General features: G+C 50.8%; 8 protein-coding genes across 8 annotated transcripts; 6 read left to right on the top strand and 2 right to left on the bottom strand.

The window, feature by feature from the left end:
• Positions 1 to 76: 76 nt before the first annotated feature.
• Positions 77 to 1,018, top strand: N7532_005512 (DUF4112 domain-containing protein; the record flags this gene model as incomplete). Its single annotated transcript, XM_056618006.1, has 3 exons — positions 77 to 151; positions 222 to 436; positions 502 to 1,018. The coding sequence occupies 3 exons, from the start codon at positions 77 to 79 to the stop codon at positions 1,016 to 1,018; spliced, it is 807 nt and encodes a 268-aa protein (XP_056474165.1).
• A 204-nt stretch (positions 1,019 to 1,222) lies between these two features.
• N7532_005511 (uncharacterized protein) lies at positions 1,223 to 2,409 on the bottom strand (the record flags this gene model as incomplete). Its single annotated transcript, XM_056618005.1, has 2 exons — positions 1,223 to 2,252; positions 2,324 to 2,409. 2 exons carry the CDS (start codon positions 2,407 to 2,409, stop codon positions 1,223 to 1,225), a joined length of 1,116 nt encoding a protein of 371 aa, XP_056474164.1.
• A 289-nt stretch (positions 2,410 to 2,698) lies between these two features.
• Positions 2,699 to 4,675, top strand: N7532_005510 (uncharacterized protein; the record flags this gene model as incomplete). The annotated part of the gene is made up of 7 exons (XM_056618004.1): positions 2,699 to 2,773; positions 2,841 to 3,035; positions 3,104 to 3,429; positions 3,497 to 3,537; positions 3,596 to 3,670; positions 3,721 to 4,331; positions 4,400 to 4,675. 7 exons carry the CDS (start codon positions 2,699 to 2,701, stop codon positions 4,673 to 4,675), a joined length of 1,599 nt encoding a protein of 532 aa, XP_056474163.1.
• A 787-nt stretch (positions 4,676 to 5,462) lies between these two features.
• N7532_005509 (uncharacterized protein) lies at positions 5,463 to 7,106 on the top strand (the record flags this gene model as incomplete). The annotated part of the gene is made up of 1 exon (XM_056618003.1): positions 5,463 to 7,106. One exon carries the CDS (start codon positions 5,463 to 5,465, stop codon positions 7,104 to 7,106), a length of 1,644 nt encoding a protein of 547 aa, XP_056474162.1.
• Positions 7,107 to 7,264: 158 nt separating this feature from the next.
• Positions 7,265 to 8,495, bottom strand: N7532_005508 (WD-repeat containing protein SWD2; the record flags this gene model as incomplete). The annotated part of the gene is made up of 3 exons (XM_056618002.1): positions 7,265 to 8,043; positions 8,107 to 8,332; positions 8,391 to 8,495. The coding sequence occupies 3 exons, from the start codon at positions 8,493 to 8,495 to the stop codon at positions 7,265 to 7,267; spliced, it is 1,110 nt and encodes a 369-aa protein (XP_056474161.1).
• A 577-nt stretch (positions 8,496 to 9,072) lies between these two features.
• N7532_005507 (putative mitochondrial oxaloacetate transporter (Oac)) lies at positions 9,073 to 10,336 on the top strand (the record flags this gene model as incomplete). The annotated part of the gene is made up of 6 exons (XM_056618001.1): positions 9,073 to 9,089; positions 9,164 to 9,238; positions 9,294 to 9,423; positions 9,500 to 9,971; positions 10,031 to 10,176; positions 10,244 to 10,336. 6 exons carry the CDS (start codon positions 9,073 to 9,075, stop codon positions 10,334 to 10,336), a joined length of 933 nt encoding a protein of 310 aa, XP_056474160.1.
• Positions 10,337 to 11,767: 1,431 nt separating this feature from the next.
• On the top strand, positions 11,768 to 13,810 carry N7532_005506 (TolB family protein; the record flags this gene model as incomplete). The annotated part of the gene is made up of 1 exon (XM_056618000.1): positions 11,768 to 13,810. The coding sequence occupies one exon, from the start codon at positions 11,768 to 11,770 to the stop codon at positions 13,808 to 13,810; it is 2,043 nt and encodes a 680-aa protein (XP_056474159.1).
• A 669-nt stretch (positions 13,811 to 14,479) lies between these two features.
• Positions 14,480 to 15,009, top strand: N7532_005505 (uncharacterized protein; the record flags this gene model as incomplete). Its single annotated transcript, XM_056617999.1, has 2 exons — positions 14,480 to 14,927; positions 14,972 to 15,009. The coding sequence occupies 2 exons, from the start codon at positions 14,480 to 14,482 to the stop codon at positions 15,007 to 15,009; spliced, it is 486 nt and encodes a 161-aa protein (XP_056474158.1).
• Positions 15,010 to 15,156: the final 147 nt, after the last annotated feature.

The raw sequence follows: 15,156 nt of genomic DNA, 5'->3' as shown, positions 1-15,156 counted from the left end.
ATCCTTTTCTTTGATCTCCTTGACAAATACACAAGTTGATCCCATTCAGTGAAGGGGTATCTCATCATTACGCACAATGTCTGGCGCACTCTGGTCTCTTGTTGGGAAAAGAGTCCTAGCGGAATCCGCAAGGAATCATTTCGGAACAGAGGTAAGCAAAAGACAAGAACGTTGTTTACCCTTATTGATTAAATTTGGCTAATCGAAAATATCGGTTACAGGATCCATATTTTGAAGAAGTTCCTGCGTCCCGGCTTGGACGTGCCATGGGAAAGAAAACCCGCAAGCGTCGCAAGGCCATTCCCCCAGGCCTTTCTGAAAAGGATGCCAAAATCCTCACCCAGGTCAAGCGCCGAGCCTACCGACTCGACTATGCTCTTTTCAATCTCTGTGGCATTCGATTTGGTTGGGGAAGTGTCATTGGCCTCGTTCCATTGTGCGTACTCCAATACCCCTGCCTCTTTGGTCTTCATTCGGGAGGATAACAAATTCTTGGTACAGTATCGGCGATGCTGGGGACGCTGCACTGGCCATGATGGTCGTGAAAAACTGCGAAGATATCGACGGTGGACTCCCGTCACGTTTGCGCATGATGATGATGATCAATGTGATCGTCGACTTTGTCATTGGCTTAGTTCCATTCGTTGGCGACCTTGCAGATGCTGTTTACAAGTGCAACACTAGAAATGCCGTCATTCTCGAGAAACATCTTCGTGAGAAGGGCGCAAAAGCGATCAAGAGACAATCCAAAGAACGAGGAAGGGCACAAGAGCCGCTGGCCATTGATACTGTCGATCACAGTCTTCCAGAGGAATGGGACAGGCAGGAGAATGGAGTGGTAGGCAATGCGCCACCGGCATATGAAGAGCAAGGGGCCTCACGATCACGACACGCCGACAATGATGGCACCTATCCAGCCAGGCCACCACCCACCAGACAAGCTAGGAACAACCGTGGTTTCAGCCGCTGGTTTGGTGGAGCCAGCCATCCTGACGAGGATTTGGAGCAAGGAAGGTGAAGGGATGTCAGATCGATTCGTCGTTTACATATACCCTTTCTCGACCTGTGACGCTCTTGGGCTATGCCATCTGTCAACACCCCGGTTCTTCGGGTTTGAGCATCTTTCATGACTTCTTCAGGCTCTTCTCAATTGGCACCTGTTTTCTTTTTCTTTTTCTTTTTTGTGGTATCATATCTTCCATAGTAGTTTAATCAACGTTAATCAACGTGTGGGGTCAGGACGAGATCTGATGCATCCATAGCAAAACTTGGAGCCCTGGTTGCCACCAGATTGACTTGTCACTGTAACGCCAGTGTTGCCTTTGACATTCCCGATTAGACCCCCGCACAACGAGCAGGTTATGGAATCGTCAGAGCTGGAAGGCTGAAGTTTGTTGGCGGTTCTCGCAACATTTGCCATGACACCTGGATACTTTGCACCTTGCGTCTGAACATATCGCATCATCAACTCATCGATAGACAGGTTCTTTGTGAGGACATTATCCGGTAATGGTGGATCAGGAATAACAACGCCAGAGAGTTCCTGACATAGGCTTTCGTATTGCTCGAGCTCGGTTTTGTACAGATCTCGTAGCGGGAACTCGAATCTGATGCCCCAAGGAGACATGCCATCAGATACTTGCCAAGTCATTGATGCGCCCCGACCCTTAGAGACCCCCGCAAGAGCCTTCGCGGCAAGGCGAGTGTCCGAGTCACCCCAGACGATTGCTTCACATTCATTTTTCTGTGCAACCGCAACAATAAGTCGTGTCAAAAGAACGTAGTCCAGGTCTGTTTGCGATGTTGCGGTAGTTATAGAATTTCGGAAGGCCGCCAAACGATCCTTATTAGACTTTGAGCTATCATCCACAAATTGAGACCCGGCATATTCAAGCATGACTTCTTTCATATCCGGAATATAGTCGAAGATATCGTGAATGGACAGCCGGGTATGAGCGTGCGTCGAGAATCTTTCAAGAACAAGATCGTAGTTCTGTTGGTGCAAATTATCCGAAGTTGCGATTGTGGAGGGCTCAATGACGAAGACAAGCAGGTCGAAGGGTACTTTCGCGCCAATGGGTTTGGCGAGTTGACGTTGGATTTGGGAATCAAGAACGTGAAGTAGGACAGAGGAGGATACGCCGAGCGATAATGGAAGCAGTAGCTTTGGTCGCGTAGACTGGTTCTTCTTAAACCTATAGCCATCGGTGCGACGGATTATTTTATAGGCAAGAAAGCGCTTGTAGCAATCACTTCACAGGCATTAGCGGGGCTAACGGCAACACGGAAGGGGTTCAACAAGACCATAGGATGATATACTAACCTGCATAGCTGTCTCTTGCGAATATCGAGCGTCGCCTCGACATCCTTGCATTCCATACAAGGATTCGAAAGCTCCTTGGTGGGCATTTTCGTCCGGCGTGTTTGTATGTGATGGCGGGGATCGACAACTTTGTAGAAAGAAAAAAAGCCGGCGGGCGGCACGGCGGCTTAGATAATGCGGGCCCACGCGCGGCTTCCCCGGTTTGAGAGGCCACGCATTCGAGCTCGACGATTCCGGACGAGCTTTCGTGGATTCGCGTGAACCTCACCTTCCTGTCCCTTTTCTCGTTGGATGCTGTGTGCACCCCAACGACGACTCTTTTCCGACCCGCTGGACCCTGCTGGAGCCTCTGTTGCCCCCTAATTCACCGTCGCGATGAAGGGCTGGCTGCGGACTCTCGGCCTAACGGCCCTGCTAGCCACTTCGGTGCTTGCAGACGACGTTGAGCTGGTAAGTCATCGCGTCTTGATCCCAAGCTACGTGCGCACTCATGGTGCTGACGAGGTCCTATTATAAGAAATCCGACGAAGCGCACCGACAACGATGCTCAGGGATGTACAGCCGTAAAGCTTGGGGAGGGAATGTGGACCCATTTATCCTTGTCAAGTTTTCCAAGGCGCAGAACACTGAAGGAGATCCTCTTGCAAGCTTGGTGATATTCGAATGGAATGATGAGGAATTGATTGGAGACTACCGGTCTAACGATGCCGACGTGAGTGCATGCATCCACATACTAACCCACAGCTCGGGGCGGCATCAGAACTAACGGACGAGCCACAGGTCAAAGATACTATTTGCGAACAGGGAAGTGTCGATGCTGGTCTCTGTGCGAAAGAAGATATCGGCTCCTTCATTCTCACCAAGAATGCCACCGACGTCTCCAAGAATCCCATCATCTCCAAAGCTATCCACCTTAACGACCCAGAGCCCATCAAATATCCAGTGAAAAAGACCGGTTTCTACTGCGTCAGCACTTACGCATACTCTGATGAGGATTATTACTCGGTGGTTACCTTCCGCAATGCATACGGCGAGCTCCCCGCTGCGCAAATCGCCAAACTCCCATTCTATGGCGCCATGACAATTGTTTACGCTGTTATTGGAGTGTATGTGTCGACTGCCACCGCTCAAATACGTGCACGTTCGAAGAGAAACTTATGCTAATTTGTATAGGTTCTGGGCATTCCTTTACGTTCAAAACCGGTTTGACATCTGTAAGTCAATTGTCCATTTTCTCTGTAGTTACGTACATCAATGCTAACTACTTCATAGTACCCGTGCAGAACTACATCACGGCCATTCTTGTCTTCCTGATCGTCGAGCAGCTCATGACCTGGGGCTTCTATGGTACGTGACATTTCGCATTTGAATCGACCTCACACTGACCCCTTGACCAGATTACCAAAACCGACATGGGCTGAATGCCATGGGAAAAGCATTGATGGTCATAGTAGCTGTCCTCAATGCTGGTCGAAACGCCTTCTCGTTTTTCCTCCTTCTCATTGTCTGTATGGGCTACGGTGTGGTTAAGCCTTCGCTTGGTCGGACGATGATCTACGTGCGTATCCTTGCCATTGCTCACTTCATATTCGCTGTCGTCTACGCCATTGCGAGCCTATCCATCACTCCCGACAGTGCCGGCCCCCTGGTGCTCTTGATTGTTCTCCCTCTTGCAGGCACCTTGACAGCATTTTATGTGTGGACTTTGAATTCACTCAATGCCACCATGAAGGATCTCATTGATCGAAAGCAAAAGACCAAAGCACTGATGTACAAGAGGCTCTGGTGGTGCATTCTCGGTAGCATCATCGTCATTTTCGGCTTCTTCTTCATCAACTCGTTTGTCTTTGTTGGCCGCAGCGATGTGAACTTTGTACCAGAGCACTGGAAGGCCCGGTGGTTCGTCCTAGATGGATGGTTAAACCTGGTCTACTTGTTCGACATTGCTTTTGTTGCTTACCTGTGGCGCCCTACAGCTAACAACCGTCGATTCGCCATGAGTGACGAGGTAAGGAATCCCCATTTTGGAAAACGAAAGTTCGTTTTGGGTTCATGTAATGACAACTATCCTTATAGCTTGCGCAAGATGACGACGGATTCGAGATTCGATCCTTCGGAAGTGGTCTGGATGAAGAGGATGCTTTCGATGCACCTCCCGAGTATCCTGGTAGCTCTGCTGCCGAGGGCCGCCGTGATCTTTCCCCCGTGCCACCCAAGCCTGTATCGTCTGCACCCAAGCAGCGCGAGTCGCTTGATGATGAGACGATCTTCGCTGTGGGCGAAGAGGATGGCAGATGGTCTGATGACGAATCCCCTCGCAATTCCGGCGAGAGACAACGACTCACCAACTAAGAAATACGATGAATGTGGCTTGTCTGGCATGCCTACTTATGGCAGCAGTGGACCCTCATATGGGTCTGATATATTTCTGTTAGCAGTAGGGTACTTCCCAGATCTGCTAGCTCGTCTTGATGATTACAAGCATCTCACGGCGTTGGTTCCCCTTTTTTCATGTATCAGTGGAGGACATCCTTTTCCAAGCTATCAAAGTTGATCTGCTCTGTATTTTGGCTCAAGAATAAATTCCGAGTAATTTTTCTAGCATCTGTATTCAAGAAAGCACTGAGCGTATGTTAGATTGGGATATAGCCGTAATACTCTAAAAGACTTTGTTCAGTTTCAAATGTACTTGTTGTGTGCAAGAAACGTACAGATTGTGGTGGAAAACCATCGATCGGGTCGAGCCGCGACTGATGTGCTTGAGTCATCCGTCAACATTGGAGAGCCGCATTTCCGCCCCGCAACCTTCTTCCCCATTCCCTCGAACACGGTACACAATTGCACCCAGATTCATCCAACCACCCACACTTCCCCAGTTTGTCATTCGCATTTCTCAGTCTCAATTGAGACTGATGCAAAAGCTTTACTGGGACGAGTCCATAAACTCGAGTTCACGCACGCATAAAGTCAATGCAAGGTTTTACAGACGCGGATCGCGGACAAAGATCGATAATTCGACCAGGTAAGCTCGGAACATCGCTATGGTGTACACACATATCAGTTTGAGCCAATTCTCATTGGTTGAAAGGACGATCCGGAAAGAAACATTCCTTCCAGTCGTGCAATCTCGCCGCACACCATGGCTAGGGAGGCCGACAGCCAACCAAGTCTATCCCAAGGAACAGACGACCATTCAGCAAGCTTCCAGTTGTTTGAAGAGCTGAATCAGAAATGCAGCGACCTTCTGAATGAAATCGACGAGCTGCAATCGTTGCTCAATAGCGCCCTTCGGAGACCACAGCTCGTGGAACTGCGCCAGTTTCGAGCAGGCGTGAACTCGGAACTGCGAATGCTCCAGAGGCTCGAAGGCCAGACAAAAGGCCACAAGGGCGGTTATACTACTGAAGCTGATCCTGAAGTGGCAATGCGGCTCTTGCATGCTTTGCACTCGTCAAATCTGCCTTTCTACCAAGCTGTCTGGAACGCCGCCCGAGGATCATGTACGGGGCTTGTGGCCATGGGCAAACGATTTTACTGGGGATCCGCCGAGCAAAGCCGCGACCAGCAAAAGAAAGAGAAGAAAGAGGATACCTCATCGGGAACGGGGAAGCCGTCGAACAAGGACAAGCGAAAGAGCATTTTCGTTGATATTGTGGCAGATGACGGGAAGGCGTGGGTGAAGGTCTCAACCATCTCGGAAAGTCGGTTGATTTTTGAGATGGCCAAGAAAGGCTGGGAAGGGGACAGTGAGGATGAATTCTCGGATGGAGATTCTTCAGCACCCCCGAAGAGAACCATATTACGCAACTTCGATGGCGAGGACTCGGGCGAGGACTCAGATGACGATGAGCTGGAGCTCATTAAATTAGCGAGGGATCTGAGGAAAGCAGCAGATGCTACGCGAGTGAGATATAAACATCCTCAACTACGGATTATTTTACCAAAAATCGAAGAAGGGAACGTCCCCGAGATCGATGGTATTCTGAAGAAAATGCGAGGTTATGGTATCAAGGTTGAGTGTAAGAATAGCTTGCCTGCACTTGCAAGCCCGGCTCCATTGAGCCGCCTTCTCCCTCAGCCATTCAAGAACTTCACTTCCACCCTGAATGTCGATTGCACCCTTTTACTCGCCATTGTTTCAGACCTATCACATTTCAAAGAATTTGCTCCAACGGACAAAACCCACAGTGCCATCTTGCGCCAAGTTGAGCTCGAGAAGGAGCAACCATTGCTTCCTACCGAGATTTGGCCTGCAATGGGTGGTCGGGAGTTGGTCTGCACCAAAGAAGCCGCAGCACGGATGCGCGAAATCATCGACACGCTCGGCACCGAGACTGAGAAACAACGAGTGGAGATTATCTTTGGAGATCCCCCCAATGATCAGTTGGAGCGCAGACCGCTCATTGAAAAAATCCAAAACTTGTCTAACTGGCCAGTCCCAGTGGAATGGAGGCTTCCTGTCAAGGTAGTCGAGGCTCGAGAAGTGATCAATGCCGCACGGGAAGAGGGCAAATTTCCGCCGATAGCAAGAGACGTCATGCAAGGCCTGTCTGAAATCAACCACAGCATATTCATGTATGGATGGGCGACTGGCATGACAACCATCTCTAGTAACAGGAGCGTGGATAGGCAAATTGAGGCCACAATTGAGAATAGCCGGAAGGGAGTTGATGATGATGTCGAGGGACCGCAAGTGTGGGTCTGTGAGACAGCTCGAAGTCTGAGGGGCAAGGATAGAGACCGCAAAGAACCAAATGGAGTTGGTCAGCAGACAGATGTTTGAGGAGTTTCGCACAGGGTGGACATCTGAGATAGACCACGAAATCATAACGGACTTCAAGGCAACACTCATACGTAGATCATAAGACAGATAACAGGCACCATGACTGGGTATAACTGGTATACCGACAATGAGATACTAATCTCGATGGCTATGGCAACCTATTTGTCGGATGGTTTCGCCGGCTCATCTGGTTGCCAGAACACGGTCTCCTTATCCGCGCTGGCAATCATGTTGTAACGAGGGTTATACTCGACGAGAGCGGTCCGGCCACGGTGAGGCAATCTAGTCATGGGCTGCAGTATGCCATTGGACTCTGCAGTCTGCTGCAGGTCCCAGACAAGCACATCATTCTGTTCTCCGTTGCCGCCAAGCACGTATCGACCATCCGGCGTAAAACAAACATCGCCTTGTCCCAGTGGCTTTCCAGTCGAAGAGATCGGGGCTGCACGGCCAGGCGATCCGCTCTTGCCTACCAAGAAGAATTTCAAGTGGCCATCAAAGGCATCAAGGATAAAATGGCCGTGGTAATCTGTCCCCACCATCAGATATTTTCCATCATTGGAGAATTCGAGTCGAGTCCAGGCGCGGCCACGGGTTGAGGGGGTGTAGGCTTCCTCAAGTTGAGCCAGGTCAAATGTTGCGAAAGGAGCCTTGTCGTAATTGCGGAAATCATGGAGAAGGATCGCTGACGTTGCCTGCGACGCGATCGCAATAACAGAGGCTGATGGGTCAAATGCCACGAGGTAGGGAGTCGCGAGTTTCAATTTTCCCTGAGGATTGCGTGATCCGAGATCCCAGAGCGTCACTGTATCATCCTTGGAGCATGAAATGAAGGAGTCACTGCCCGGGGACATGGCCAAACAGGTCACCTTGTCTGTGTGACCGGTGAAATAACGAATGTATCCTTCATTGTGAAGATCCAGCAGCCGTAGAGAGTCTGCTATATTGTCAGATCTGCAGTCCTGCGGCGTAAGATAGCCTTCAATTTTCAATTACTTACCATCAAGCTTCGTACTTGCATGCAGCACCTGGCGAGGGTGGTGGGTGAACCTGGCCAGATGAACACCATATTTCTTGCTAGGGACCGTCTTGGTGTGTTTGCCTTCCTTGACATCAAAAATTTGAATCGTTTCATCGTCACAGGCTGCTACCATATGCTCGCCCTGGTCGTTGAAGTCGAGGGAGGTCACGAAGTTTGAGGCATCTGGTTTCGAATTCCGGAAGCTCTACGAGTGGAAAGTCAGCAGGGGATCCAATCGGAGTGTACATGTAAGCTCATCATACCTTGCAGGGCTTGAAGTTGTGAATGACGTCTGATAACTTCTGGGTCTGGGGAGGAGCTCCCGGCGTATGCTGGGGCACCGGCGTATGCTGCTGGCTGTCCGCCATGATGTAGAAGTGAGAGCTTTGAGAAGTGGAAGTGGAGGTCTGAGAGAGAAGGGTTGTGGAATTGCGAAAAAAAATATAAAGGAAAAAACAAAAGAACGGCTTTTATATCAGCCCTGACAAACGAACGTGATGCAGAAGCGCATCGCTATCTGCACTTCGGTGAACCACTGGCAGCTCCCCATGCGCCTTCTTTTCTAGCGTTCCCCGACCGCCTGCCTCTTTAGGCCCGTTACGGTCGGACGCTCACCGCCCCCGACGGTCGGAGACAATTTGCCGCATTGGCCAATGACGGACTGCGGGATTCGGCCTGCGTTAGCCGCAAGTAAGCTTTTAGTTGGTCATAGTCGCCCTCAAGAAGCCCGACCATCTTACCTCCAACTTGAAGATCGTCGCATCGCCGTATCATCGCTGTCGAGACCGTTGAAGATAGCTTTTCGGTACCAGCACGGAATCCTCCCTTCCCCGTTCGATCTGAAACTCGAGGGTCCGCCTTGTCACCCGAGGCTATCGTCGCCACTCCTCCGATCTCTCTCCGATTTCCAACTTCCTCGTCGCAGAAGATCCTGGCACAGTCACGATGTCTACCACAGCTGGGTATGGTGCTCCGGGTTTTCCTATGACTGCAAATAACAAGTGTTACATGCGCTGACCCCTGTCGACTCGAACAGTTCCTTCATTGCCGGAGGTATCGCCGCCTGCGGTGCCGTAACCGTCACTCACAGCTTCGAAACCGTCAAGATCCGGTAAGCGCGGGATCAACGATCGTCTTTGCGTGGCACAACTCTAATTTTCTGGAAGGCTCCAATTGCAGGGTGAGCTTCAGGCGAAGGGCGATGCGGCGAAGAAGTACAATGGTGTCCTGCACGGCGTCAAGGTCATCCTACAGAATGAAGGCCCCCGCGGCCTATTCCGTGGCATTGGATCTGCCGTACGTTTGCCTGTTATAACCGACTGGAGTTCTTTATGTATGATGTGTATTGTGCTAATATGTGAGAAACCTGCAGTACATCTATCAGGTCCTGTTGAACGGCTGCCGTCTGGGTTTCTACGAACCCATCCGTTCCAACCTCACCTCGGCCATCTACAGTGACCCCATGGTCCAGTCTCTCGGAGCTAATGTCTTTGCCGGTGCTGCATCTGGTGTCATTGGAGCCGCTGCCGGCTCTCCGTTCTTCTTGGTGAAGACCCGTCTCCAATCCTATTCGCCCTTCCTTCCCGTTGGTACCCAACATAACTACAAGAACTCCATTGATGGCCTGAGCAAGATCTACAGGGGTGAGGGAGTCAAGGGTATCTACCGAGGCGTGGGAGCCGCGATGATCCGCACAAGTTTCGGCAGTGCTGTCCAGCTCCCCACATATTTCTTTGCAAAGCGCCGCCTGACCCGGCACCTTGGTATGGAGGAGGGTCCGGCTCTTCACCTGGCCAGTAGTGCGGCTTCTGGCTTTGTTGTGTGCTGTTTCATGCACCCCCCTGGTAGGTTACACCCGCCTACCGGAGAAAGAGATCCCGTGTGCCGAATCTAACTTTTCCAGACACCATCATGGCCCGCATGTACAACCAGACTGGTAACCTTTACCAGGGTGTCTTTGATTGCCTCTTCAAGACCGTCCGTACCGAGGGTGTTCTGGCCATTTACAAGGGATTCTTCGCCCACTTGGCTCGTATCCTCCCCCACACTGTAAGTCTCTTTTTCAAATCGTTACCAACACTGTAGGGTGTACAGCGCGTTAACCTAGATTCCCCAGATCTTGACCCTCAGTCTGGCTGAGCAAACAAACAAGCTTATGCGTCGGGTCGAGGACCGATTTCTCTCTGACTCCGTTCGCGAGAAGCTCTAATAACCATACAGCGCTGGATGAAACACTGTCCACGTCCTCTTATTGCATCTAGAACTGCTAAAGCATTGCATCGTGCGTTCTCTCCTAGATGTTTCCGACCAGCATTTATTTGCGGCGTCGAACTTTGTGATACCGGGTTTGATCATAGATACGGGCGTTTGTGATTTTGGTTCTTTTAGATCCGTGTCCCACGGAGCTAGACACATGTTTGTATATAGTGGAAGTATATTATTTGGATGATTGGACAAATAATTCCTTCGGTGTGACATTTTCTCTGTACAGATCAATAAGTGACTTTTTGGCATAATATCACAATATTCGAAGATTTCGGCTTCAAATCGGACATAGCTCCAAGTGTCTCGAGATTAGATGTGAAAGCGAATAGATCACCAGTAACTCTTGGTATATGAGACCAGGACCCTACACTGAATTATCATGACCCTTGCGGAGAAATTCTTATCCACATGCGTGGACGCCGCTCGGTCTTTTGGTGGGAGGCCCCGCCAGATCTCAAGCGCACAATAAATGTTAGGACAGACACGGAGCTTGGCACTGTTATTTCTTGATTGGGTACTCACTTTTCAAGGCTTTCGAAAGAGGCAGATGTGTCCGTTTAGGCTGCCCGGTAGGGATGCTCCAGGTGTCGTTGCGGGCGGTTGCCAACAATGCATTGTGTAGCTGGGTGCCCTAAGGTACCTTAAACGCATCAGATAAGATAGCCGATCACTTTAAGCCCCCATTTGGCCGCAGCACTTTTGTGCTCAGTATTGGATTGGCTGCTAAAAACAGTAGGCACCCACATTCAATTACAACTGATGGTCATACAACACCTCTGCGGGCTTGATATCAGACGACTTTGATTCGAAAACGGTCTCTGTTTGAACGCGGCTCATATACATGCAATGCAGCAGGCTTTGGCGTGTCTCATCAGAGACAGCATGGAAAAGATCGGCGGACTTCTTCACTCTGCCCCACGCCAACTGGTCTTGGCTCTGCAATGTCCGACTCCGAGGTTTCGCTTACGGTCGAATCTGCCTGATGCAGCCAATTTCTCGAAGATCCCAATATCGACTCCATATTGAATCAGCGGCCGTTCAGGCCTTCATTCTTTGAGAATTAATATTGATCGGATCTAGCTGCCCAATCCTCAGCATCAGATTAGATACTAGTCATGGCTCTTGGCATTTACGCGAACTTTTCGCCAAGTTTCCACTTGTTCGGTCTGAGATACTGAGCTGGGCAAAGGCTTGTTGCATGTCAGGGCTGGAATCAACTATCACCGGCCGGAATAAACAAGGATCGATAAATTCGGATAAGAATTCTCTAGAACAGGCAAAAATCGTCAATATAAAAGATGCTTTGCAGCCCCCATCAAGGCTCCGGCTTTGCCTGTTGCGCGATTCGACCTCGAATTCTCGAGCCAAAGCCATTATGATTGTCTCTTGTGCGTCCATCGCTCTGTTGGGCATGACCCTGGTTCCGTCATTGGCTCTCTGCCCGTATGCCGCACAAATGGGCCTTGACAAGAGAGGCACATCCCCGCCGCATCCTCATTCGGCTCTCGATATTCCCTCCTCGGACAACAAGAAGGGTGTCTTCTACATGAACCGCATTGCTCCAGGGTCATCGGAATTGTACATCGCTAATGTCGACGGCACTGATGAGCGACCACTCCTCTCCAACCCCGTTTTCGACTACCATGCAGAGTTCTCCCCAGACGGAGAATGGATCACATTCACAAGCGAACGCAACGGCGACGGCAATTCCGATATCTACCGCGTGCGAACGAACGGCTCCGATTTAGAGGAACTTGTGGCGACCTCGTCAGTTGAAGACTCCGTTGTTATGTCCCCCAATGGTAGATACGTTGCCTATGTCTCCACGGCAAATGGATACAAGGCCAATATCTGGGTTATGGAGCTTGAAAGTGGCAAGAAATGGAATCTTACGGACACTGCCTCGACTGCGGCGAATGCATCCTTGCCGAATGGTTATTTCCGTCCTGCTTGGTCACCAGACGGCCAGTGGGTTGCTTTCTCTTCAGATCGGAATACGGGATGGTACGGACATGGTGATCCCGTCTTCCTGGGAGTCAGCGGCTGGGAACACACCCAAGAGCTATCTATCTACGCTATTCGGCCCAATGGCTCTGACTTCCGGCAGGTTGCTACACGAAAAGGCTGGTCCCAGGGTTCGCCCAAGTGGTCTCCCGATGGTAAGAGAATTGTGTTCTATGAGATGACCCGTGAGAATACCTGGAACTCCCACCGTCCCGAATCCATAGACTCGGCCAACTCGACAATCATCTCGGTTGACTTTAAGACTGGCGCTCGTCGGATTGAAGTGCAAGGAACTGGCGTCAAGATCTTTCCTCAATACCTTCCCGATAACAAAATCGCCTACTTTGCCAAGGGTAATGACAAGGAGGGTCTCCATACGACCAGCGGAAGCTTTGTGAATACATCCAGCGTCACAGTTCGCTCGCCTGCCTGGTCTCCTGATGGCAAGAAAGTGGTATATGAGAAGACTGGTTGGGATGTCCGCCCCATGGATAAGAAGCTGTACAGCTGGGACTCAGAATGGGAATACCGATTCACGGACGTGTTCCCTCAACTGTCAAACCAGAACATGTTCGCCATGACTGAAAAACAGCTCGGAAACTCCTCTATCGTTTCCTATAACGCCAATGGAACGAATGAGCACCTCGTTTTCAACGACATGACCACTGATTTCCTCGAAACGACCTTGGTTTCCCAAGGACTTGCTGGAGCCTTCCAGCCCTCCTGGTCACCAGATGGCAACTGGCTCACTTTTGGTGTCGGCTTCTGGTTCCAGACTCGTGCCTCGAGCGGTGGCTGGCTAGTGCGTGCTACTGCGAATGGTTCGTACTATGAAATCTTGACGGAGAGTGAGACTACTCTCAGCGCCAACAGCAGCATTATCAACTCGGGCTTCCCCAGCTTTTCGCATGACGGCAAGAAGATTGTCTTCCGGGTGTGGGGGTACAACTCCACTCAGGGCGAGAAGTCCCAGCTCGGCCTGCGCATGTTGGATTTGGAAACACGGAAGATCTCCGTCTTGACCACCGAGTGGGACAATCTGCCGTTCTTCTCACCTGATGGCGAGCGCATTGTGTTCACCCGCAAGGTCAGCGCGACCAACTACGACGTTTGCACGATGCGCCCCGACGGTACCGACAGCAAGGTTCTGACGAGTAGCGGCGCGAACGATGCCCATGCTGTGTGGACGCATGATGGGCGCATCATGTATTCGACGGGGATGTTTGGGTTCCAATACGAGTGCGCGTTGTACGATCAAACCTTCCAGCCCTATGGTCAAGTGATGGTTATGGATGCGGATGGCTCCAACAAACGCGTGTTGACCGACTCGATCTGGGAGGACTCCATGCCACTTTACGTGCCAAATGTCGCGCTACACAATAGCCATAAGCTGGCTCGCCGCAGTTCGCACTAAAGCACTGGCAAGCTCTGGCATCACATGTGATGGATCCTGGTGGGCGAGACACAACAAAACCTTTTCATATTCTGCCCTGGACGGGGGTGTGGAAAAAAAATTTAATTTCACAGTTCATATACCTGTATTGTGTTAAGTTCGGTCAAAAATTCAATCATACTGTATATAGTGCTTCAATGACGAAAAAAAGGAAAGGCAAATGCACCCATAAGCTTGATACCTAACACTATTTACAACTGAAGCGCGTCGTGCACGATGAAATGCACCGCGTTTGCAAGGGAATACCGCGGGCCTAAAGTTGTTGCCGATTAAAAAATTCGAGAAAAAAACGCGCTAGTTGCCAATATCTGCCAACAGGCCGAGCTAGGCCCTGTCACGAAACCCGGAGGGCAGGTCGCGTGCAGCTCCGCCTGTCGGACATCCAAGCCCCTAGCACGGAGGACACGACGGCGGAAAGGCAGCTCCGAAGACATTCGGAGACGGCCGGGATCCGTCAAGTGAAAAGACCAAACGCCCCTCAAAAAGGCTCTCAGCATCGTCCAAGCGGGCCCAAATTTCACCGCATATGTAGGGTTGCTGGAGGATCGCGTTGGCAGGTGGAGACGCGTTCGCGCAAGCTCGACAGGGATGGAACATGGATTGGCGCACAGCTAGGCTGAAACCTTGTCAATGTTGTTTCCCCAGCAAGAACTGGAGCTCCAGGGACGCGCCCAGCTCCACGCGAGCTGGGCCGGCACATTCTCCGACGCGAGAGGCCGTCTCCACTCCTCGAAACTTCTGTATGGAGTGAACGCTCCTTCATTCCTTCTAGAGCTTGAGATTCGGGGGGAAGAGGATTGCCAGGGCAATCCTCCTCTGTACTACTATCTTGAAAGTGGCAGCTGGGAACGTAAACGATGTGCACTGTATACTCCAAATTGTACGACTGCAATTCATCGTGTGTTCGGTACCTCCTCGTATTGGTTTGAAGGGGCTGGGGCCGTGGAAAGCGGGTTTGCCAACAGTGATGTGCCCGACTGGAGCGACAACCTGGTCAATAGTAGTGTGTTTCGATGGATCCTTGCTGGTCTAGATTGCCAATTAAGCCCGTATATCCGATGTCGCGTCGGCAAAGCATGTATGTTGCTGATCGTCTGGCTGGCTTATCTGATCGTGATCCAGCCAAGGTGGGCCCCCATTACGTCGAGCTGAAAATTTGATGCGACGCGTCGCTGGGCCCCGCGTTGTTTGTGGCGGTTTCCAGGTTCTAGCGACCTTCGTCTCGGCTGATGGTGCATTTGTATTGCTATTGTAGGATATCTTCAAATTATAGCTGGTTCCGACGCTGTAGATACCCGCGTAGAGAT

This window comes from Penicillium argentinense (genome assembly GCF_028826775.1).
Source record: "Penicillium argentinense strain IBT 30761 chromosome Unknown utg000005l_segment0_segment0, whole genome shotgun sequence".
NCBI classification, from domain to species: domain Eukaryota; kingdom Fungi; phylum Ascomycota; class Eurotiomycetes; order Eurotiales; family Aspergillaceae; genus Penicillium; species Penicillium argentinense.
Note: the sequence above shows the minus strand (reverse complement) of the source record. Positions and strands in the feature narration are given on the sequence as shown.